The sequence below is a fragment of the Castor canadensis genome, chromosome 3 (genome assembly GCF_047511655.1).
Source record: "Castor canadensis chromosome 3, mCasCan1.hap1v2, whole genome shotgun sequence".
NCBI classification, from domain to species: Eukaryota; Metazoa; Chordata; class Mammalia; order Rodentia; family Castoridae; genus Castor; species Castor canadensis.
This window is the reverse complement of record NC_133388.1, coordinates 37,186,630-37,211,170: the sequence shown is the minus strand read 5'-3', so window position 1 is coordinate 37,211,170 and position 24,541 is coordinate 37,186,630. Positions and strand designations below refer to the sequence as shown.

At 42.2% G+C, this 24,541-nt stretch overlaps 1 protein-coding gene across 4 annotated transcripts in view; it reads left to right on the top strand.

Annotated features, from left to right (window-relative positions):
- The first annotated feature begins 423 nt into the window (after positions 1–423).
- The window catches only part of Exd2 (exonuclease 3'-5' domain containing 2), a 43,122-nt gene continuing 19,004 nt past the window's right edge, over positions 424–24,541 (top strand). Inside the window, exons 1-5 of one of the 4 annotated variants that reach the window (XM_074067702.1) lie at positions 465–562; positions 4,791–4,884; positions 7,234–7,339; positions 8,020–8,416; positions 17,753–18,009. In XM_074067702.1, coding sequence (XP_073923803.1) covers positions 8,069–8,416; positions 17,753–18,009 — 605 coding nt within the window. In that variant the 5' untranslated portion in view covers positions 465–562; positions 4,791–4,884; positions 7,234–7,339; positions 8,020–8,068. Of the gene's footprint in view, positions 563–4,790; positions 4,885–7,014; positions 7,062–7,233; positions 7,340–8,019; positions 8,417–17,752; positions 18,010–24,541 lie in introns of all 4 variants that reach the window. The other 3 variants (XM_074067703.1, XM_074067701.1, XM_074067704.1) reach the window with 3 other exon arrangements.

Sequence of the window (24,541 nt, the reverse complement as noted above, 5' to 3'; positions counted from 1 at the left end):
TATATAAGCAGAAGATATTGTGGTTATTGTTATAAAAGATGGCATAAATTATTAATGGCTATAGGATAATATGTACTGGTATTAAAGGATACATTATTTAAACACGCTGTCTCACCTTCGTTTTACTGTCACCATTTAACAGTTAATTAACGTAGTAGACAAACACTACCGAGGTAATAAAAAAAATGAAAATTCGATGTCTTACATTGCATTTGTAAAGATTCTATACGTTTCCTCCCTCAAAGTCAAAAACGAAAACCCAAAATATCATCTCGGAAACAAAAGCATCTCTTTTCTGGAAACGTTAAGTCTCTCCAGTCTTAACAGGTTCTTTGTTCAACAGTGGAGAAACCAAGGAGGAAACACCTGCCCTGGGGGCTTCCGTACAAGATGGAGCCCCTAGTTTGTACACTCCAGCTGGGGTTACGTACTTCCGGCCGGCCTCTGGGCCGGAAGTGGTTTCGGCCCTAGTGGATCCGGCTGGTGTACGCAGGCGGTCGCCGAGGTTCCAGGTTTTTCAAGTGAGGTGCCGCAGGTGTTCAGGCCACGTTGGAGGCCGAAGGTAAGTGAAGCTCGGGGGTGGGCGAAGCCTTCACTGGGGTTCCAGTGTGGATGAAGAAGGGGGGGTCATGCTGGGGATACCAGTGTGTGAATGAGTGACAGACTGTGGGGACCTGGCTGTCCCCGAGCGAGTGGGTCCGGCCCCTCTCCCCGCCCTCGGGCGCGGCCTCCTGGACCCCCACACGCCTGACGGGAAGGTCCAGCATTGGGGTGGACTCAAGCCCTCTAAAACACAAGGCCGTACCCCGTCTTTTTTGGTTGTTTTACAATGACAAAAGGAATAGCAATAGAATGGTTCCGATAATTATCCGAATTATAAAGTGCACCAGAGAAGGGGTTTAATAGGGGGAAGAAGTGATTAGATTTGCCCAAGTAGAGCTTGTTTTAAAAATGCATTTTTTAAATTTTAGTGGTAGTCCATGCATATAATGTAAAAAAAAAGGACATCTAGCCATTTTTAAAAAGACAGATCTCTTTATATATAATACGTACACACAAATATACATATATGTGTATATACGTATATATACACATATATATATTCCCCCCCACCTCTATCTTTTTTCCTTTACCATTCCCTTCCTGCAAAGACCTGTTAGCAGTTTGGGTCGTATTTTTCTGTTTCTTTTTCCTTACATTTATTGCCAAGCATTCGTACATATAAGATACATGTTTGTAAAGATTAAAAAGTGTTAAATTTTACGAATGCATATTTTTACAAATACGACATATGTTGTATATTCTGCAACTTGATATTTTATGCTTAAAAATGGGTCTTGACATTTTTTCTTTGTCAATATATAGAGGCCAACCTCTTCTTTCTACTGTTGGACACACTCTGCCAGGAACGTCTTTCCACATGCCCCTTTGTGCCCCTGTGAGCCTTTCTCAAGAATATACCTGCAGGTGGAATTGCTGGAATTTAATGCCACAGGGTATCATAGGGCCCATCCCTCCAGGTCTTTTAAATGCCTGACAGGATCGTCCTTTTTTTGTTTTGTCAATCAGATGGGTCACAATTCTTGGCCATTTGTCCTCTTTTGATTGGCATTACCTTATTGATTCATAGTGGTGTTTCAGAGGTTCTTAGTTGTAATCTTTTGTCATTTATATATGTTTTGTTAATTTATTTTTGGCAGTACTGGGGTTTGAACTCAGTGCCCAAGGCTTGCTAGACATATGCTCTACCACTGGAGCTGTGCCCCGAGGCCTTATTTATTTATTTTTGAGATAGGGTCTCACCATGTAGGCCAGGCTGGCTTCCAACCTGGAATCTTCCTGCCTCAGTCTCCTGAGTGCAGGGTGTTACAGGCATGTGGCACCATGCCTGACTATATATTTATGCATTAAATATTTTTTAAAGTCGTGACTTGTCTTTTAATCATATGCCCTCCTTGTTGAAACAGTTTCAAGTTTATGTTCACATTTATCGATCTTTTTTGTGTGTATTTGTATTTGTGGCTAGCATTCCTTACCTCAGCGCTTCTCAAATGAAAGAGAACATTTGACAATGTCTGTGACAGTTTTTGGTTGTCTAACTGAGGTGGTGTGGTCCTGGCACTTAGTAGGTAGGTGCCAGGGATGCTGCTGAACTTGTCAAAAGTTTTTTAATGGTTTTATTGTACAATTAATTATTTAATGTGTACAATTCAGTGATTTTTGGAATACTTATAGTTGTGCCACCATCATTGCAATCTAATTTTACAGCACTTTTATTACCTTAAAGGCAATCTGTACCCATTAGCAGTCCTTCCCCATACCCAACTTCCATAATACCCCAGTCCTAGACACTGCCTCATCTTTCTGTTTTTGTCGAACTGGATATTTGTATAAATGGAATAATACAGTATATGGTCTTTTGCAACTGGCTTCTTAGCATAATGTTTTTGGGGTTTGTGCCTGCTGTAGTGTATGTAGTACTTCATTCCATTTTATTGCCGAAAAAAAAATCTATCCTGGGATGTATTTGTAGGGCTACAGTAACAAAGCAACACAGACCTGGTGGCTTGAAGGAATGGAAATTTACTGTCACGGTTCTGTGGCTAGCAGCAGTCCATAATAAGGTGTCCGCAGGACTAGGCTGTCTCCTTGGCCCTGGGGGGACAACCCTTCCTTCCTTCGTCCTAGTGTCTGGTGGTGATTGGCAATCTTTGGCTCTCCTTGGTTTGCATAACCCCAGGTCTGCCTGTTTCTACATCCCTGACTCTTCTCTTGCTACAGGACACCAGTCCTACGCATTAAGTTTAAGGGACTACCCTACCCTAGTAAGACCTTAACTTTATTACACTTGGAGGCCCTATTTCCAACTCAGGTCACACTCACAGGTGCTGGCTGCTAGAACTTCAACATGTCTTCTTTTTTAATGGACACAGTTCCAACTGGTGACCTGTAGATGGATTTTATGTATCCATTCATCAGCTAATGGACATTTGGGTTGTTTCCACTTTGGGGCTATTATAAATAGTGCCACTAGGAACTTTTGTGTGGGCATATTTTGAATTCCCTTGGATACATAGCTGGGAGTAGAATTGCTGGGGCATATGTAACTATATTTGAGGAGCTGCCAGTCTGTTCCCAAAGCAGCCACAGCATTTGACAGTCCCACCTACAGCATGAGCATTTTAGTTCTCCACATTATTGCCAGCACTTACCTGTCTTGAGACCCATCCTACTGGTTGTGAAGTGGTTCCTCGTTGTAGTTTTGATTTGTAGTAGCCAAGGATGTTGAACATCACATACTTACTGGCCTTTTCCCCTCTATTATGACCTTCAAATATCTATTCATAGCCTTAATCTGCTTTTAAATTGGTTTCTTTGCCTTGTATCATTGAGCTGTAAAAGTTCTTTTTGCTTGTGTTTTTGGTGGCACTGGGATTTGAACTCAGGGTCTCACGCTGCTAGACAAGTGTTTTACCACTTGAGCCATTCTGCCAGCCCAGGTTCTTTTTATATCCTAGATACATGCTTTAAATGTGTTTGCATTGACTTTATATATTATTTTGAGTATTTCTATAAAACAGTCATTATAGTTTGGTTGCTGCATGTGCTAAAGACTTGGTCTCCAGAGTGTGCAATTAGGAGGTGGTGGAATCTTCAGGAGGTAGGGCCTCGTGGGAGTCCCTAGGCCATTTTGTGTGTGCCCTCAAAAGGGTTGTTGGACTCCAGCCCTTTCCTCTTATTTATTTATTTTGAGACAAAATCTTGGTGCCTAGCTCAAGCTGGCCTTGAACTCACTCCATAGCCCAGACTGGCTTTGAACTCACAGTCTTCCTGTCTCAGCTTCCTGAATGCTGGGATTACAGGCATGCACCACCATGCCTGGTCAATCCTGAATTTTTTGAAGTCGGATTGTGCCTTTTAACTCTTTTTATCCGAGTTTAACACAATGTCTGGCTTTATTGAAAGTGCTGAATGCGTGCTTGCTGAGTGAATCTTGGGCTGGGGGGAAAGTCTCACAAGCTCTTCACATAGAAATGAATTGGCTGAAACAAAAACCATAAGAAACTAAGTTTTGGATGTATGTATGCATGCATGTATTTTGGAGCTTGAGGAATTGAATTCAGGGCCTTGCACATGCTAGGAAAGTGCTCTATGACTTGAACCACACCCCAACCCTGTTGTATTTGGCGGGTTCTCAAGAGGGAGCAAACACTTTTGTCATTTCAGAGATTGGCTGAGTATCAGAGAGCAATTTATTCTCTCTCTCTCTCCCTCTCTCCCCCCCCCCCCCGCCTTTTTGAACAGGGTGGCACTATGTAGCTTGGACTGACCTCAGACTCCTTAAGTAGCCCAGGCTGGTCTTGAACTCATGATCCTCCTGCCTTAGCTTCTCGAGTGCGGAACTGGGGTTTGACCTTGGGGCCTCATGCTTGCTAGGCAGGTGCTTTACCAGTTGAGCTGCTCTGCCAACCCAAAATATTTTTAAATAAATATTTTTTATACTTTTTTGTTTTTTTGCTTCCTATTCATGTTTTAGCTATTATTTTCCTTTACATTTAAATTTTTCTTCCCCCCACCTTCTTTTTGTGCAGCAATGAGGTTTGAACTTAGCACCTTGAGCTTGCTAGGCAGATGCCCTATCACTTGAGCCATACCCCCAGCCATGGTCTGGATTTCTTTTCTTTTTCTTTTTTTTTTAAATTGTTGTGCTGGGTGGGGGTACATTGTGGCATTTAAAAAAGTTCTTACAATATATCAAATACATCATTTTCTTGATCTTCCTGCTTCAGCCTCCTGAGTGCTGGGATTACAGGCTTGAGATACAGACTTGCATCACCATGCCCAGCTGAATGTTTTTCCTTTGAAGTCTCTCCCAGATCTTGGGTATGCACATTTCTGTTTGATGGCTCTGTGCACTATTTTATTGGTTTTAGAGTTTTGTTTGATTTTGATTGATTTGGAGAGCTGTCTTCTAGGGACTGGTCTTCCATGGAAGTTGTGCATGTTTCCTGAGTGCTGAAAGCACTTACACTGTTTCCAGCAGAGTTCACCAGTTCTGAACCACTTTTAATTCGGTTTCATTTAGTGAGGCTGATGTGATCTTGGGCTCTGTTCCTGCCCCAAGTGCAGACTTGAGAGTCTGTTCTCTCATAAGGGACTGTGCTCATACTCTTAGCCTGGGGCAGGTGGCTTGTATGGACCATGGTGTGTGAAGTGTGTGAACACTTTCAGGTCTCTGTTAAAGGACAGGATAGCACCCTCCTGGATCTCAGTGAGTTCAGGGCCTGTGGCCTTGAATTCTGTCCCCAGGTTAGTGATAGAGCCCAGTGCTGGATCTGGTATATGTTCTAGTCCCTACCTGACTGTATCTCCCACCCACTCTGGGTTCCTTCTTCCATTTCTGGCACTTGATGATGTCTCTGTTTTCTTTTTTTTTTCCAGTTTTAAATTTTAATTAGTTAATTTTAAAAACTATTTTTGGTGGTGCTGGGTTTGAACTCAGGGCCTCATGCATACTAGGTAAGTGCTTTACCACTGAGCCACATTCCCCACCCCACATTTTAATCTTTTTAATGTGTGTATGTGTGTATATGTGTGTGTCTGTGTGTGTTTTGTGATATGAGTTTGAACTCAGGATCCCCCAACCCTAGCAGGCATCTATCACTTGAGCCGTGCCCCCCATATTAATGGGTTCCCCCATATTCCAGTATTTGTGTTGTTTAGAGTAGGAAAGGGAAGACTTTTTATATCTTCTCAGATTATTTTAACCAGGTGGCTCTCTACAAAAGTTGCTTAATCTCATTATGCCTGTTTCTTTAGTAAAAGTCCTGGAGAGAATACATATGAATTACTTAGCACAGTTTCTAGAATAAAGTAAAATCTTTTATTTGTTTATTTATTTATTTTTTGTGGTACTTGGGTTGAACTCAGGCACTCTACCACTTGAACCACTCCACCAGCCCTTTTTTGCTTTGGTTAAAAGTTTTGTTGAAACTTTAAAAAAGTGATTAAAAAAAGGGTACACATTCAGTGGGAAACCTTGAGCTGTACACAAAGTGGGGCATACAGGCAGGAGCAGTGTTTTGGGGAAGTTTAGGGTCTAGGTCAGAGCCCACAGGTAGGTGGTCCAGTACCTTGAGTGTTGTTGCTTTACTGGTGCAGTATTTTAAGAAACTAAATCTATTGCTAACATTTAAAATGGTGACTTTTCATGTGAAATTCAGATCCCTGGGTTTTCTTGTATAAGCCCAGTATCTGACCATCCTGAGCCTGTGTTCTGCACAGGATTCCTCAAGCTTATATGGGGTGCTTGCTGCCCCCTGTTGTCCTTGCCACTGGTCAAGAGCCACTTACCGTCTGTTTATTTCTTTATCTATCTATCTATCTATTTATTGTGGTATGATTTGCACTCAGGGTCTCATACTTGCTAGGTAAATGCACTTGACCCATGACCCCAGCCCTTTTGGCTTTAGTTGTTTTTTGGATAGGGTCTCTCATTTTTGCATGCGTCAGCCTTGGCCCAAGATCCTACTACCTATGTCTCCTGTGTAGTTGGGATTATAGGTATGTATCATCTTGCTTGTTGAAATGGGGTTTTGCTGATTTTTTGTCTGAACTGGCCTGGAACCCTGATCCTCCTTATTGTTCCCTCCTGAGTAGTTGGAATTATAAATGTGAGCCACCTCATCTGGCAGCTTGTTACTTATTGTCACACATTTACTATTTTGTTTTTTTTCTGGTACCGGGGCTTGAACTCCGGGCCTACACCTTGAGCCTCTCCACCAGCCCTTTTTTGTGATTTTTTTTTTTTTTTCTGAGGTAGGGTCTCTCAAACTATTTGCCAGGGTTGCCTTTGAATTGTGATTCTCCTAATTTCTGCCTCCTGAGTATGCTTGGATTACAGGAGTGAGCCACTGCCACCTGGCGAGTGTGTGTGTGTGTGTGTGTGTGTGTGTGTATGTGTGTGTGTGTTAAATAATATACAATTAATACTTAAACTTGTTTTTCTCTCAGTGGGAGAAAAAAAGATACGTGATTGTGATAAAGCCGCATGCTCTAAGGTAATGGAGAAGGGACTGTTTGTGGATTGCTTCATTTATTTATATTAACCTGCCTGGCCCTGTGGACATTGCAGTTTGAAACTTTCTGGGCATCTTGGTTATCTCTCTTAAGTACTACCCTCTTTTTCTTTTTCTCATCCCTTCGCTTTTGCATTCCCGTTTTCCCCTTCAGTAACCACATTGATTTCTATGGAGAACCACTAAGACTTCTGGAGCAATAGAAAAGTGTTCGTTCAAGCCCGTCTTCTCACCTCCCTACTGCCCACACTTTCCAGAAGGTAAACCAGTCTCCCCACTAATTTACTCATAATTAAGACGACGATGATGATGATGGTTGTGATGATGATTTATGTAGTGCTGGAGGTAACTCAGGGTCTCCTGCATGCTAGGCACAAGCTCTGTCACTGAGCTATACCCTCAGTCCTTGGTTTTTTTAAGACAGTGTCTTGATGTGAGACCCAGGTCAGTCTCAAACTTGGGATTCTCCCGCCTCCACCTCTCAAGTCTAGGATTACAGGTGTTTACCACCACTCTCAGTAGGACTTTTTTTCTTTAATTGAGAAGCAAAGCTTTCATTCAACATATAGGAGGTTAAAGGTTTAAAGTGCAAACACTCTGAAGAAGAACCATTAAGTAAAAAATTGATTTACTAATAAATCAGCAATCTAAAATGAGAATCTGACCTATCTGTTTTGACTGATATGATTTTCTATCATTAAGAGAACCTTGGGCAGCTGTCAGAGTACAGGGTGGGAAGTTTGGAGTCATGGATGAAGACAGCATGGAATAGGAAAGTACAAAAATGAAAAAATGAAAATCTTACTGGTTCATGTGAAAATTTGTAGCCATTTTAGTTTGTGGGCACAGGGATTTTTTTAGTGGATTTTTTAGGGAAAACTTACCTTGCACATAGGTTTGTATTCTGTATGTAAATATATTTTTGCCATTTCTTTTTCAGATGGTGGGATTAGTGACATGTTTTCCTAAACAGTAATAAGAATTTGAAGATGTCTAGGCAGAACTTAGTGGCACTGACAGTGACCACCCTTCTGGGTGTAGCTGTGGGAGGGTTTGTGCTGTGGAAAGGCATCCAGCGCCGGAGGAGTAAAACAAACCAAGTGGCCCAGCAGCAGCAGCAGCAGCAGCAGCAAGTGGCAGGCAGGAGCGAGCAGCCCCTTCCAGAAGAGAACCAGCTATTCTCTGGTACCCCAAGAACCCCCAGAGCCTCGTGGGAAGAGAAGATCCTCCAGGCAAAGGTCGTGACGGTGTCCCAGAAAGCAGAGTGGGATCAAATTGAGCCCTTGCTTAGGAGTGAGATAGAAGATTTTCCAGTACTTGGAATCGACTGTGAGTGGGTAAGTTAAAAAGCACAGGTTTAAAAAAAAAATCTTCCGTTTTTCTGAGTAGGGGCCATGGGTGGTCAAGTAGAGAATAAGATGAGGGGAGAATAGCGTATTCTCAACTTGCTTCTAAGCTGATTTTAGCAGACGAAGCTGGTGCCGTTTTCAGGATTAGGGTACTTAGGATCGTGCATTCTGGAGTCAGATGGACCTGTATGAGTTCCACTTCACCACTTACTCTGTGAACTTGGACAGCTGCCTAGCCTCTGAGGGTCAGTTGTTGGATAATAGGGATATAGTGGTACCTACCTCCATGACTTTTCTAAGTATTCCCCTTTAAACTCTTTGGCACAACTTTAACATAGCAAGTGCTCATTAAAAACTAGTATTTAATAGCCTTTCATAAGGAGCCATGGAGAGGACTGTGGGTGTGGCTCAACTGGTACAATGCCTGCCTAGCAAACATGAGGTCTTCAGTTCAAACCCTAGAACTGCCAATAAAAGAGAAGAGAGAAGGAAGAAAGAAGAAAAATGAGAAAGAGCAGCTGATAGTGTGGGATAAGCTCATTGTCACAAAAACCCTACACTTTAGCTCCCAAGGGTATTTCTTTATGTTTGCAATAGTTGTTGGTGTTTGTTCCAGTGACTGTGGCCCATCAAGAAAGAATTGGGTGGTATTAATCTATTCATATCATTTTAGAAATATTTACATCAACAACATTAAAAGGAAATATTAGTGGTGAGCTTTAGTAGATTAGAAAAATTCACATTTGTCAAACACTTTGACTGTTCCAGCTAAAGGAAGTATAACTTCAGCAACAACAGGGCAGTCTGAAGTGGATAGTTAACAAGGGTAATTTATTTAATTCCTTTTGCAGAGGCATAGATAGCTTAAAGTGGCAGACCATTCAAAGCTCATGCTAGATGCTACATCTTCCTTTGGATATGATTACATTTCTTTGATCTCTGTCACAGGGAAACTTTGTGGAAAAGCCATCTATCTTTGTCTCTTCCTCCATTTCTGCTTCCTTTTTCCTTCATTTGCCTGTGTGTTTATTTGGTGATTATTGCTTTTTTTTTTTTGTCAGTAGTGGGCTCAGGGCTTCACTTGCAAAGCAGGTGCTCTACCTCTTTTTTTTTTATTATTCATTTATTCATGTGTACATACATTGTTTGGGCCATTTCTCCCCCCTTGCTCTACCTCTTGAGCTACACCTCCAGTCCATTTTGCTCTGGTTATTTTGGAGATGGTGGTCTTGTGAATTATTTGCCTATGCTGACCTTGAATCCTGATTCTCCCAACCTGACCCTCCCAAATGTCTAGGATTACAGGTGGGAGCCACCAGTGCCTGATTGGTAATTATTGCTTTTGTTCTTGTTTTATTTCATTTTTATTTTTTGCAGTACTGGGGTTTGAACTCAGGGTCTACACCTTAATCTACTCCACCAGCCCTTTTTTGTGATGGGATTTTTCGAGGTAGGGTCTCTTGAACTATTTGCCCAGGCTGACTTTGAACCAGGATCCTTCTGATCTCTGCCTCCTGAGTAGCTAGGATTATAGGCGTGGGCCACCAGTGCCCAGCTTGTTGTTTTACGTAGTCAGCATTTGTTTAGATTTACCTAATGTTTACCTTTTTCTTTGTCTTTCCTTTTATCTTAGACCTTTTGGGTGGGGAGATCATTTTTCTTAAGTCATTCTTTAGAAGTTTATTTCTTTTTTCCTTTTTGATTTTGTTTTCTTGAGGCATGGTTTCACTATGTAGCCCAGGCTGGGCTTTTAATTCACAGTCCTCCTGCCTCAGCCTCTTTAGTGCTAGGACTATAGGCATGTGCCACCGCACCCAGCTAAAAGTTTATTTCTTTTGCTTTTTTCTTTCTTTTTTGTTTCTTGGCAGTACTGGGGTTTGAATTCAGCTGTGTAACTAGAAACTAGATGAAGAAGTGCAAGATTGCTCCTACCTCAGAAGAAAGCTCCCTTTGTGCCCCTTGCAATCCTTGTCCCTTTCCTCCACTGTAGTGGTTATCATTTTTCTGGTATTTCATGGTATTTACTTTCTTGTTTTCTTTATACTTTCACTATTTATGCATGCCTCCCTAAGTGCTGTGATTTAGTTTTTACCTTCTTTTTAAATTTGATATAAATAAAATCATTGAGCATGTATTCTTCTGTGTCTGGTTTCTTTTGCTGAACGTTGTATTTGTGAGCTTTATCTGTGTTGTATGTGATTGTGATTCATTGTCGAGTAGCATTCCATGTTTGTAACATGAGTTACTTATCCATTCTGTTGATAGACATTTAGGTCAGATACATTGTGGGGCTTACAAAAAGAATGATGCAAATGATCACATTCATTATAATTGGGCATGAGGATCTGAGTGAAGTTCTAAGTCATGGAGTTTGTGTGTGTGTTTTTGCACCCACTTGTGTGTATATCTTTAATTTTTTTTCTTTTTGGCAGTACTTGGGTTTGAACTCAGGGCAGGCTCTTGAGCACTTGTGCTATGTCCCTTGTCCTTTTTGCTTTAGTTATGTTTCACAAAAGGTCAGTTTTTTGCCCTGGCTGGCTAGACCATGATCCTCCTATTTACACCTCCTGCCTAGCTGGGATGATAGGCACATACCACTATACCCACCTTTTTATTGGTTAAGATGGGGGTCTCACTAACTTTTTGTTTAGGCTGGCCTTGGACCACAATCCTCCTGCTCTCTGCCTCTTGAATAGCTAAGATACAAGCGTGAGCTATCATGCTCAGCAGTTTTTTTTTTTTTTTTGAGATGTGGTATCACTGTGTAGCCCAGGCTGGGCTTAAACTCAAAATCCTTCTGCCTTAGCCTCCAGAGTGCTAAGATTACAAACATACCCAACCTGGCTTCCTTTTAATTTTTAACCTTGAATCCAGTATCTTTTTTTTACTCTTCCACTGGTCAAGTTGTTGACTTTCTTATTTTCAAATCTAGTGAACACTTAATTTGGATTCTTAAAAGTATCTACATTGCCAGGCATAGTGGTGTATGCTGAGGTAGGAGACCATCCTGGGCTACATGAGGTTACATAGTATAGTGAGAACTTATCTCAAAAAATAAAACAAAGTCCTTTGTACAGTTCCCACAGAAGGCATTCTTCTTTGCTGTCATGTCCTCACACTCTCTTCTCTCCTTTCTTTTTCCTTTTTATTTTGTAGTGCTGGAGATCATACCCAGGCCCTTGCTTATGCTAGGCAAGTGCTCCACCACTGAGCTATATCACCAGCCCCTAGTTTCCTTTCTATGTTACATCTAAATTTTGATGTGATTCAGGCCTGGTATGTACCCCAGGGACTGCAAATTCAGATGCCTACAAGGTCTAGATAGGTAAGATAAATAAGTAGTGTGGATGAATGTATTTTCAGTTACTAAATTCACACTCAGGAGGCTGAGCAGGAGGATTGTGAGTTTGAGGCCAGCCTGGGCTACATTAGTAAGAACCTATCTCAAAAAAAAAAAAAGAAAGAAATATGTTCCCTCTCATTTTTCCTTTCTTCCTTCTTTTTTCCATTTTTGTTTTCTTTTTTGTTTTTTGGCAGTACTAGGGTTTAAACTCAGGACCTGGTGTTTGCTAGGCAGGCATTCTACCTCCTGAGCCACATCTCCAGCCCTTCCTTGCTTCCTTTCCTTCCCTTTTTTTTGTGGTGCTTGGGATTGAAGCCACCAGGGCTTTCCACATACTAGGCAAGTATTCTGTTACTGAGCTATATCCCCAGCCCTCATTATGTCTTTAGACACAATGCCTCTAGGATTTCTCTTTTATTTTCCTAGTTTGATGGTGACATGGATCCTGAGAAATGTTTCATTGTATTAGAAAAACAATGGTATGCTAATATGATAAGTGGGAGATGACAGCGGTTTCAGTGTTGGGAAGACAGTGGGGTAAATTAGAGAATTAATATTTCATGTAAATGAAGAAGCTGCTATATAGTTGAACCCAGCGATGCTGAGTTGTCCAGTCCTCTCCCACCCCCAACAGGACTGGGGCTTGAACTCAGGGCCTACACCTTGAGCCACTCCAACAGCCCTTTTTTGAGAAGGGTTTTTTCAAGATAGGGTCTCATGAACTATTTGCCTGGGCTGCCTTCAAACCGCAATCCTCCTGATCTCTGCCTCCTGAGTAGCTAGGATTGCAGATGTGAGCCAACAGTGCCCAGCTAATTGTCCAGTTCTTTAAGGAAAAACTTGGAATATGGATTTATTAAAATGTGAACTCTGAGCCGGGCACTCACATCTGTAATCCTAGCTACTCTTGAAAATATCTAACACACAAAAAAAGTTGTGTGTATATTTAATAATGTATACAGAGGTGGGGAGGTGGGTGGGTGATGTAATTAAGTGATAATCTGGGTGCTTAGGGTAGTCATGTGATGCATCCTCTTGCTGCAACCTGGAGATGCAGCAAGCACAAGTTACATGAGGCTGCTGTTGCAGTAACATGTACACTGTGTTATAGCAGACTCTTTTTCCTCATGAGGCAGAGTCTCACGATGAGACCTAAACTTTCCAGTTTAGGATAGCCTGACCACTTTCTGTGTAGCCCAGAGTGACCTAAATTTAGGACCCTCCTGCCTCAGCCTTCTGAGTGCTGAGTGGGAGTGTGCTTGGCCTACTAAGCAGTCTTTTTTTTTTTTTTTTTTCATTCACCCCAGTGGTGTGGATTGAACCCAGGGGCTCATTTGTGCTAGGAAAGTGCTCTCCCAATGAGCTACACCTGAGCCCTAAACTTTTTTATAAATAGTATACTTTAAAATAATAATTAAAAAGTGTAGTGTAGCAAACACAGACTAGAAACAGCTGTGTATTACTGTCAAGTGTTCTGTACAATGCATAAATCACATACTTTTAAAATATTTTTAAATGACACATAATTTTGCATATTTATGGAATATAGCATGATACTTCAATACTTAAATGCAATGTGTAATGACCAGATTAGGGTCATTGGCAAATCAGGCATTAATCATTTGTGTTCAGTGTTTGCATTGTTGACTTAGGTGCATCATAGCATGTTTAGATGTGCTATACTTTATATGACTGGCTGTGCAGTAGGTGTATTTGCACCAGCATCCCCACACACATGTAAGGACTGCATTGTGTTATGTTATGATGGCTATGAAATCAATAGCTGATAGGAAATTTTCAGCTCCATTGTAGTGTTATGAAACCACCATTGTATATGTGGTCCATCATTGACCATTATTATATGGCACTTGACTGTACATTGTATTTATCCCAAACATTTCAATATGGCTAACTAGTTTAAAAAAAAAAAACAGGCCACAGAATTAAATAATGCTAATGAAATTGCACTGTGTTATTTTTCTAGTAAATATAATTTTGGTAAGCTAAGAGTTCCGTTGTTTCCATGAGCAGCAAATAATGCCAACATAAAAAGATGTTAAAAAAGCAAAGGCTCATGCCTGTAATCCTGGCTACTCACAAGGCAGAGATCAAGAGGATCACAGTTGGAAGCCAGTAGTGAGGCAACTAGTTCAAGAGACCCTATTGAAAAAACCCAGTACAAAACAGGACTGGCAGAGTAGCTCAAGTGGTAGAGTGTCTGCCTAGCCAGCCTAGCAAGGATGAGGTCCTGCCTGAGTTCAAGCCCTAGTACTGTCGAAAAAAGAAAGCACAAGGGGAAAAGATAATAAAAACTAGATATCTTTTTTTTAAGCCAAATTGACTCTTCCTAGAAACATTATCCTTCTAATTATATATTTAACATCAATTGGAATCGTAAACATTTGAATTCCTAGTAAGAAACTTTGATTTTATAATACATTAGATAGTTGTGGTTTCTCTTTTTTCTTTCTTTTTTTTTTTTTTTGAGATAGGGTTTTGCTAGACAGCCCAGACTAGACTTGGAACTCTTACTGTGTAGCCCAGGCTGGCCTGGGACTTGTGATTCTCCTGCCTCAGCCTCCTGAATGCTAGGATTACAGGCATGTGTCACCACCAAGCCTGGTTCCTACATTGGATTTTTTTGGGGAGGTGGGTATTACTGGGGTTTGAACTCAAGGTTTTGCACTTGCTAGGCTAGTGCTCTACCACTTGAGCTACACCCCTAACCCCTCCTACATTGGAACTTAAGCAGAACCATTATTAAAAATACAACTCAGGGGCTAGGGGCATAGTTCAGTGGTTTAGTGCTTGCCTAGAATGTTTGATTGCTAGCACTTCCCCTCCCCCCCCAAAAAGAACTCAAGTTCAATCTGTCTAGTTGTTTATTTAAGTCATTGTATATAATGGGACCTGACTGTGAAGATGTGCAGAGGTCCAGCCTCAGGAATTTACAGTGAGTTTAATGCCAGATTAGGGGTGCTACATATTAGAAGTGGAGATTTATAGCTTTTTCTTCGACAGACCTAATACAGGTTGAGCATCCCCAATCTGAAAATCCAAAAACTGAAATGCCCAAAAAAATCTGAAACTTTTTAGTGTTGGCATGGTGCCACAAGTAGAAAATTCCACACCTGATTTCATGTGATAGGTGATAGTCAAAATGAAGTGCTAAATAAACTACCTTCAAGCTGTGTATACAAGGTGTATATGAAACATTTATAAATTTTGTACTTAAACTTGGGTCCCATCTCCAAGACATCTCATTATGTATGCAAATAATCCAAAACATGAAAAAAAAGTGAAATCCAAGACTCTTCTGATGCCAAGCATTTGGATAAGGAATATTCATCCTCTACTACAGAGGATGGAAACTGCTTATTAATAAAAATGGTTATTTGGATACATCAAGATGAATTGTTAGAGAACAGGCAGTAGTCGGATGATTTTTTATAAGTCTGTTGATCTTGGCTAAGCCACGCAAAATAGATCAAAGTAGCATGCTTTTTTGTGGGAGAGGAGGCTATACTGGGGTTTGAACTCAGGGCCTTGTGTGCTTGCTAGCCAAGTGCTCTACCACTTGACTTATACACACAGTACTTTTTGGTTTAATTTATTTTTCAGATAAGGTGTCACAGATTTTGCTTACATGTTTTTGCTCAGAGCCAGCTTCACTGTCTCGCTTTTTTTTTTTTCCTTTCCATACTGGGAGTTGAACTGAGGGCCTCCTGATTGTTAGGCAGGCACTCAACACTTGAGCCATGCCTCCAGTCTTAGTTTTCCACTTCAAATGCATTCTCTACTCCCATTCTCCCCCACAAACACACTCACATTAATGTACTTGGATGAGTTATTAAATATGTATGAGGACATATATATGAGGCTGGGGATATGGTAGAGTGTTTGCCTAGCAAACATGAAGTCCTGAGTTCAAATTCTAATACTGCCCCCAAAAAGCAGAGCCAGCTTTGGATGGTGATCCTTTATTTCCTACAAAATTGGGAACAGGCATGCATCACCATTCTCAAAATTCTTTGTGCTCTGTGTGGAAGAATCCAGGCTCTCTGTTTCAGGGTGTTTTAAACTGCAGATCACCTATGGGAGGAGAAAGATGTAAGTAGTTCCTGGACGAGGGTGATGAATCACTCTGCATACGCTTCCACTAGTTCTTAGGTGGCCTAACTTCTGGTGGTTGGGTTTCCATAGTTTTTGGCCTAGCTCAGCAGCTAGCAGAGGATTGCAATTGAAAAGGAGGCTTAGAGGGGGTAAGAAAGGCTGTCTAATCTGTCTAATATGAAGTGTGTTAGGCTGTTGTATGATACCTACCTGAGTCCCAGCAGCTTCCCCTACTTCTAACCTGCCTCACTTCTGGGTTTCTTATTTGTTTGCTTGCTTTTTGTGTGTGTGTAACTCAGGCTGGCCTGGAACTTGCTATGTACTATCCTCCTACCTCAGCCTTCTGAGCTCTGGGATTACAGGCACATGCCACCATGCCCAGCCTGTGTGCTTTTGTTTTGAGTATATGGAAATAGCCATCATCAATAATGAGTAATGCTTGAGAAGAAATTCTGAGGCTTTTGTGAGTTAAATTATGGTTTTTACTTAGGATTAAAATAGAAGTTGAGGTCCAAGACCCTCCCAAAGTTTGTTTTTTAACAACTCTTTGTGATGTTGACTGTTTTCTCTTTGTGATTTTGGTCATCTTAGCTATAAAATATCCCTTCTCTGATTACTTGTGCACTGTGCTTGAATCACTTCTTTAGTAGTTACCTTGTCATTTTCTGTGTGTGCAAGTTTTTTTTTTTTTTTATGTCTTTTGTTACCCGCTGTAAGGTTGTAAGTTCCTTAAGTTGGGCCATTTCTTCCACAGCTTTGTAGGTCCACCTGCTCTGTGGGACACAGGTATTATGGTGGCGAGAACCACAGTGCTCTGAGCAGGATTTTCAAGCCTTTGAGGCAGATGCTTCTTTGTTGTGAAGGGCTATTCTGTAATTGTGGAATGTAGCATCAGCATTCTGGTACTCTACCTACTAGATAACAGCGTATTCCTTTCCCCCCAGTCATAACAAGCAAAAATTTCTCCAGACATTGCCATATTTCCCTTGGGAGCAAATTTACTCTAAGTTGACAACTATTGTTCTAGAGACTCAGAAATTTAGGTTACAGTCCTAGCTTTGTCATTATCTCACCATATTTGGTCTCACTGCTTCACCTACAGGCCTTAAGTTTCCTCTCCTGAGGATCAGAATTTATTGGGTGCTTCATCTTGGCTCTGTGGAATCTTTAATTTCTTGAAAATGTGTGTGTTTTGTATGCAAAATTGTCTAGAGGTAATACTTAGCTTTCAGCGTTTTCTCACTTACCTATGACCTCCAAAAAGATTAATCATAGAACTAAATATATATTTAATATATAGTTACTTTTATCTCTTAAGATATTAGGGACCTAAGTAGGCTCAATATCCTTTTTTTCTTTTATGAATATTATTGGTGGCTAGAAAATGCTGAGGTGGCACTTTGTGCCACCAGGACTTGCTATATTGGCAGGTACCACTTATTTACAGGTGTGCATTCCCCTCCCCCCCTTTTTAAAACTTGAGCAGTACTCTTGAAGCAGTGGTCATAAGGTTAATGAGTGTGCATTAGCATGTATGTGAGAATCTGGACAATTCTTAGCCTTTTAAAACCAGTCTGTTTTGTCTGACTGCCAGTGTGTGTCCCAGTGCTCCTCGGGGTCATCTGGCCACTATTTATGGACGCTCAGATTTCAGGCCCTAGAGTTGAGCCCCAGGGAAGCTTTGTCTAGGCCGCTACTTCACATGGCTCCTGTGTTTGTTAGTACAGGCTTTCAGACTTAACTTCAAATCTGGTCTGCTCTTGCTTTTGGAAAGCTAAAGATGTACCTGTTGGACTTTTTCCACAATTTCCTGTTGTGCTTGCTGCTGTGCACGGGTATGAACTATGGTCTGTCTTACTCTTTTACAGGTGAACTTGGAAGGCAGAGCCAGCCCTCTGTCTTTACTACAAATGGCTTCCCCAAGTGGCCTCTGTGTCTTGGTGCGTTTGCCCAAGCTGATCTGTGGAGGCAGAACACTCCCGAGAACATTATTGGACATTTTGGCAGATGGCACCATTTTAAAAGTTGGAGTGGGAAGTTCAGAAGATGCCAGCAAACTTCTGCAGGATTATGGCCTCATTGTTAGGGGGTGCCTGAACCTCCGCTACCTAGCCATGCAACATGGGTATGGTTTATACAAATGCTGAAATTCCTGTAGCTGTGGGGCAGACATTTAGCAAGATCTGTAGGTTACTGAGACATGAAACATTTAAAATTATTAGTTTTTTCTTTCTTTAAAACATTTAAAATTCTTTAGAAACCTAGAGGGTTGGGAAATGCAAATTGAATTTATTAGGAGAAATTGAAATGTCAGAGAAAATTTTAGTTATCTAGAATTTTTTTTTGTGGGGGGTGTGAAATAATAAGGTAACCAACTGGGCACCAGTGGCTCATGCCTGTAATTCTAGCTACTCAGGAGGCAGAGATCAGGAGGATTGTGGTTTGAAGCTAGTCTGGGCAAATAGTTCTTGAGACCCTATCTCAAAAAAACAAAACATAACAAAAAAGGGCTGGTGGAGTGGCTCAAAGTGTATGTCCTGAGTTCAAACGACAGCAGGGGGTGCGGGGAGGGGGGAGGATTTTGGAAAAGTAGGCCCCAAAAGTGACCACGTGGAGAGGAGTGATCTGGCCAAGAGATTCTTTATTGCTGGGTGGGAGAAGGAGAGAGCCAAGAGAGCCAAGAGAAAGAAGCAAGAAGGGCAAGGGCTTAAATACCCCTCAGTGGGACTCAGCATGATCTGATTGGTTAGGATCTTATGGTTTATGCTGATTGGAGGTTGGGGCAGAAGGAGAATTCAAGCTAGACTTGAGGCAGGACCGTGACCCTGGAAAACAGAAGCTTAAGGGTGCAGTAAGAACCGAAACCTATCAGCGCCATTATTGCCAACATTCCTCCCTTTTTTGTTTGTTAAGGAAGGAGGGTGTTGTGTTTGCTCTGGCTTCTTCGAGCTGGCAAGGGGCGGCATAGGGGAAGGAGGGTTAGTTGGCAAACAATGTTGGGGTGGTGAGCCTCATGATGGCGTACACCCAGGCTCCAAAAATGAAGATTGCCTCTTCCCTGAAGTTGATGAAGGTCCCTTGTAGCCATAGGTCGTAAAGAGTCTCGAGCCAATCCTCCGAAATCCGCATGGTGGGTATCAGCCAACTATCCTTGGGTTTGGAGAGGTTGGTGTCCCTGGAGGTACAACTGGTTAAATTTTTGATCAGCAATAGCAGACATGTAGTGTGATACAAGGGAGGAAGCTTAAGAATAGGAGAGCAAGATCATAGGCATTAGGACGGGCATTGGCCAGGAGAACCACTGTGAAATGTTCCCTAGACAAATTCAAGAGTCCTCCAACTACAGAGAGAGAAATGGGTGGCCATACATTATCTAAGACCCAAATAGGAATATTAGGAGGAGCATAAAAAGGTGTCTGTTCAGGGACTACATACCTAGGAATCTAAATTCTGCAAAATCCTATAACTGCCAGGAAAAATGTAAGCTGTCTTATGGTATGGGGGTTGGGAAACAGAAGATTAGGTTGATGTATTTATGACTTAGGGAGTGAGTCTGTCCCTTTAAGACCACACATAGGTAGGTGACCTGTGGGAGGCAGGGGCTGTCAGGATTTAAATGTAACACTTGGATAAAAGAGAGCTTTAGCTCATTATTTTATATAAATTAACACTTTTAACCTTTTAAATATTTGTACCATATTCAGATAACACTGTTACAAGGTGGTCATTTAAGACACATAAGCAAATATGTAAATGAACTCTGATTTAGTAGTACTTAAAGTTTGACAAGATCAGCAGAAAACATGAATAATTTCATTGATAAAATCTTTCTCTGTAATGGTTTTTTGTAGATGTTACTCAGAGCAGAACAATATTAAGATAATCTTGTTATTTCATAGACATAGAGGATTTGATTTTAGTTTGACATGACCCTAAAAATCTTTTAGGCAGTTCTTAGATTATATTCAACTTTAACTTTATCACACACCGAAGCTTTATTATACTCAGACTTCAGTTTATTATACTCAAACTTACTCAGACCTTGATACAACATACTAAACCCTTCGATGGTTTGTCTTTATCCTTCCTATTTGAAACAATCTTTAGGACAAATCCTTCTTTATAAAATCCCTTCTCATCCAAAAAACCATTCCTTTTTCCTTTAACTTCTCAAAAAATACATTTATTACCTATCTATGTCCTTTCTAGTTGTTTACTTTGTAACTTGTATTTTAAAATTAACTTTTATAAGAATTTTAAATTTATTGTAGGGGCTGGAGCAACTAATTAGTAGCCCTTATTGTTTTTAGGAATAGGCATAAGGCCTCAGGCTTGAGGGAATATTGTTTTAGGTGTGGAAACTGTGAGGGATTTTTGAGATTTATTTGAATAGGGAGGGCCATCCTGGCTCACCCTACATTCATCAGTCCACACTGTGGAATCTCTTTGTTCCTGAAGGAGGGGGCAGCAGAGATAACTGCCTGGGGGGAGGAGAATTTGAGCCTTTAATTGAGATAGTAAATCCTGTCCCATGAGGGACACTGGAGTTTTAGGTACTATGAGGAAAGAGTGACAAAAGAGGAGGTCTCCCCAAGAGCAGGTCAGAGGCCAGGTAAACTAGTGCTCTAGGGGCTGGCCAGATTTGCCCTGAACGATAACTTTTGTCATTGGACTGGGGACCAGGAGAAAAAGGTAAAACAGAGAAACGGGCTCCACTGTCTAGGAGGAAAATGACCTTTTGTTTTTCTGCCATTATGACTCCTCAACATTGATGCCAAGAAGTGGAGTGTGGACAGGAGGCTGGGACCCATCAATACATAAGAGGTGGCACCTCACCTTCCATCTGGTGATGGGGGCACTTAGACCTCCAGTGGTTACCCTTGCAGAGGGCAGGGTCCCGGTTGGGGGCAGGGCTGTCTCCCACGCTGTCCCCCTTTAAGCATTCTCTGCAGAAATGCCCCTCCTGCCCACCACGGTAGCAAGTTCAGGATACAGGCCCCAGTCGGGTGGGGCCTTCTCTGAGAGCAGCAATGGGGCCATGGTGTCTCTTATCTTTTTCTCTCCTGTTAGTAAGGTCCCGGACTTACAGAAATAGCCGTAAATACAGACATGGCTATAAATACAGACATGGCTAGCTGTGTCACTTGGTTCAATGACTTTTCCCTTCAGCCACAGTCTGAGTTTTTTACGAATATCTGGGACTGACTGTTAGAAATTTATCTTTGAGAAGAACCTCTCTCACCTGTGACTCTGAGTCCACCGTGGTATGCTTTCTAATAGGTTGTTGCTGTAAAGTAAAGTTGTTATTTTACATTGACAGCTGACACTCTGGAGAGCAAGTCTCTGAACTTTTCTGGGCCTCAGTTTCCTCACTTGAAGAATGAGGGATCTGGTCCAGGTTAAACTATGCTTTTCCACTATGAGATGGCTGAAGTGACATTAATGCCACTTATCTTCTTTACCATTTTTTATTTTTTTTTTTTAGTAATGCTGGGGAATTGAACCCAGGGCTTTGCACATGCTGGGCAGACATTCTCCCATTGAGCTACTTCCTCAGCCCCAAATATTATTATTATTATTATTATTTTTTACTTTGGCTGTACTGGGCTTGAACTCAGGACTTTCTGCTTGTAAAGTGGCACTCTACTGCTTGAGCCATATAATCATTTCCAACCTGAGTGGCCTGGGCCAGAACCCATTGCTTTTCTAATGAGAGAAATTTGTATAGGGAACCTTAGTTTACTTTTTTACTCTCATAGAAAAGGTCTCATTGGAGTATGGTATTGTAATTTAAGGAACCCTGTGAAAGCCACTTCTCTTGGTCACCCAAGGCATACTGAGGCCAGGCCTCAGTACAAAGCTTCCAACATCTACCAGCCAGAACACTGGAAGATGCAGGTCCCATCTAGAAAGAACAAAATCTTAGGATCCTGTCTTTTAGCTAACAGCAGGCAGCCTCTTTAATAAAGTCTACCTTTTTTTTTTTTCCTTTTTCTTTTATTATTCATATGTGCATACAAGGCTTGGTTCATTTCTCCCCCCTGCCCCCACCCCCTCCCTTACCACCCAGTCTGCCCCCTCCCTCTTCCCTCCTACCTTTTTAACAAAGAAATCATTTGTAAAGTTAGAGAAGGGCATTCAGAGGGCGTTTCAGGCCAAATAACAGTGCCATATGGGACAACTAGTGTTAATATTTGGAGGGAAAATTTATGCTGAGGCCAAAGGTATAGAAAATTCTAAATGAGAAGTTTAGAGACCACAGTAATGTCCATTTTGTTATTTCTGGAACTATAACCTTGAGCTAACAATTGGCTTACAAGGGCTGGGTCTGATGCCCTGAGGTGTGAGGTGGGGCTAGGAGCAGAACTTGTGCAAGGCCACTCCCTCCACACACACCTGGGACAAATGACCCTGACTGCCTAGGCCTCATCCTGTGACCTGTCGCCCCTCCCCCCTTCCTGTGTACTCTGCGTGCATTTATTCTAGGGGAAGTGGCAGGGGGTCACAGCCATCGCCACGTGTGGCTGGCTGCCCAGGATGTACTGGGTCCTCTATGGATTTTCTTAGCTATGGCAGGTGTTTTTGCTGTGTCCAGGAGCCAGCATCCTGTGCACAGGTGCGCCTGTTTGCTTTCCCTCCTCCCCTCGTGGGGGCGGAGTTAGAGCGTAAGTGTGGCAGCTGCAGGTTTTTGTAACTGCTTTTGTAAAGGGGCTGATTTAAAGTTACTTTAGTCTGAGAGGCCTGGCAAAATAGTTGGAATAACTTAAGTCATAAGGTACCATGCTACAAGTTTTTCATGGGAGGCAGGGTCCCAGTAAGCCCAGGGAGGGGAAGGCAGACAGAGACAGAGGACACGTGGTGAAACCATAGAGGAGGCAGAAAAGGTGAGCTGACATCTTAGGTAAGGGAGGGGAAGGCAGAGCCTGGAGGCATGACACAGCTTAAGGGATTAGCCATCACCTGTGCCTCCAGGTTGCTCCCATTGATTGGTACTCGCAGGCTTTCAGCAAAAACAAAACCTCCACTCTACTGTCTCCGGGGCTTGGTCTCAGCCCACAGGAAGGGAGCGTGAGCTCTCCAGAGCTGGAATCATGTTGAGGCCAGAATTGGCAAGGAGTGGCTTGCTTAACTCCATGACAGGGAAAGTTTTTCAGGAAGATAGGAGGAGATAGATATGGTAAGCAGTGCAAGAAGTCTGTTTACATGGGGAAGGAGGAGGTTTGGAGAGGAATTGGCTGATTTAGAAACTGGTTTACAGGCTGATAGAATCTGCGCAAGGGAACAGAAAGTTCAGAGGGAGGGTTTGAAGTCAGGGAGCCGGATTTAGACGGAGGTATGAAAAGGCTTGGACATAATGGAATCTCTCCCCATCGTCCTGATCATTCACAGTAGTTGTATGTCCCATAAAAGGTTGGGATCTAAAGACCCGAAAAGGGGCCAGTGATTTTGGTTGTCTAAAGGCTAAGTGGGCCAGATTTGAGTGCAAAAGTGGATCAAATTTTTGGTTTATATCTGGGGTCAAACCCAAGGTGTCTAAATTATTGAGGAGGCATTTCAATGGGGAGTCAGACGGCAGAGAAGATGTAGAAGCACCCATTATGAGGGACCCGGTCCCCGAATGGGAGAGGAGGATATTATGTACTATGGGGCGTTCCCGCGCAGCACAAATATCTGAGAAAATGCAAAGTGCGTGAGAATCAGTCGTCACTGAGTTCAGGTGGTTTGCAGGCCAGAGGCCTACGGTTTGGATTACCTAGGCCTAGGTTTGGTAGGGTCCTGGACCCTGTAAAATCCAAGCCCTGTGGAGAAGGGGATCCCTCTACTGTCTGAGCCACCCAGAGATAGCCCAAAGCAGGGGAAGTGTTCTAAAACCCCAGAGACACCGAAGGGAGAGACCGCAAAGGGAGCCCAAGAAGGGTAGGTGGACTCACCAAAGAATGTCCGGTGTTGGATGCGAGTGAGGGCGATCGGGAGGATGAGTCCTGGCCAGTCACATCCTCAGGGTGGTCATGGGGTGAGTTGGAATCAGGGTCCCACCAGGATTAGTGGGGAGCCCCTATCCAAGTCATGGCACCAAAATGTTGGAAAAGTAGGCCCCAAAAGTGACCACGTGGAGAGGAGTGATCTGGCCAAGAGATTCTTTATTGCCGGGTGAGAGAAGGAGAGAGCCAAGAGAGAAGCAGGAAGGGCAGGGGCTTAAATACCCCTCAGTGGGACTCAGCATGATCTGATTGGTTAGGATCTTATGGTTTATGCTGATTGGAGGTTGGGGCAGAAGGAGAATTCAAGCTAGACTTGAGGCAGGACTGTGACCCTGGACAACAGAAGCTTAAGGGTGCAGTAAGAACCGAAACCTATCAGCGCCATTATTGCCAACAGGGGAAGGTACCACTGTGTAGGTAGGTTATAAATTGATGACCCAACTGGCTAAATTAGGGCTGCGCTTGCTTTCTTTTCCATATGAAAAGTTTTGAAAATTCTGTTTTAAATGTAGAAAATGGAATGTAAGAATCTGTATTTTTGGCTTCTCTTGAAAAATTAGATGATCCCACTATATTGAGTCCAGAGTTATAGATGAACAATGGGGCCAGTTAGTATCTGTCCCTTTTACACCAGCATGTTCTACTTAACTTGCCAGAGGCCCCACCACCCCATTG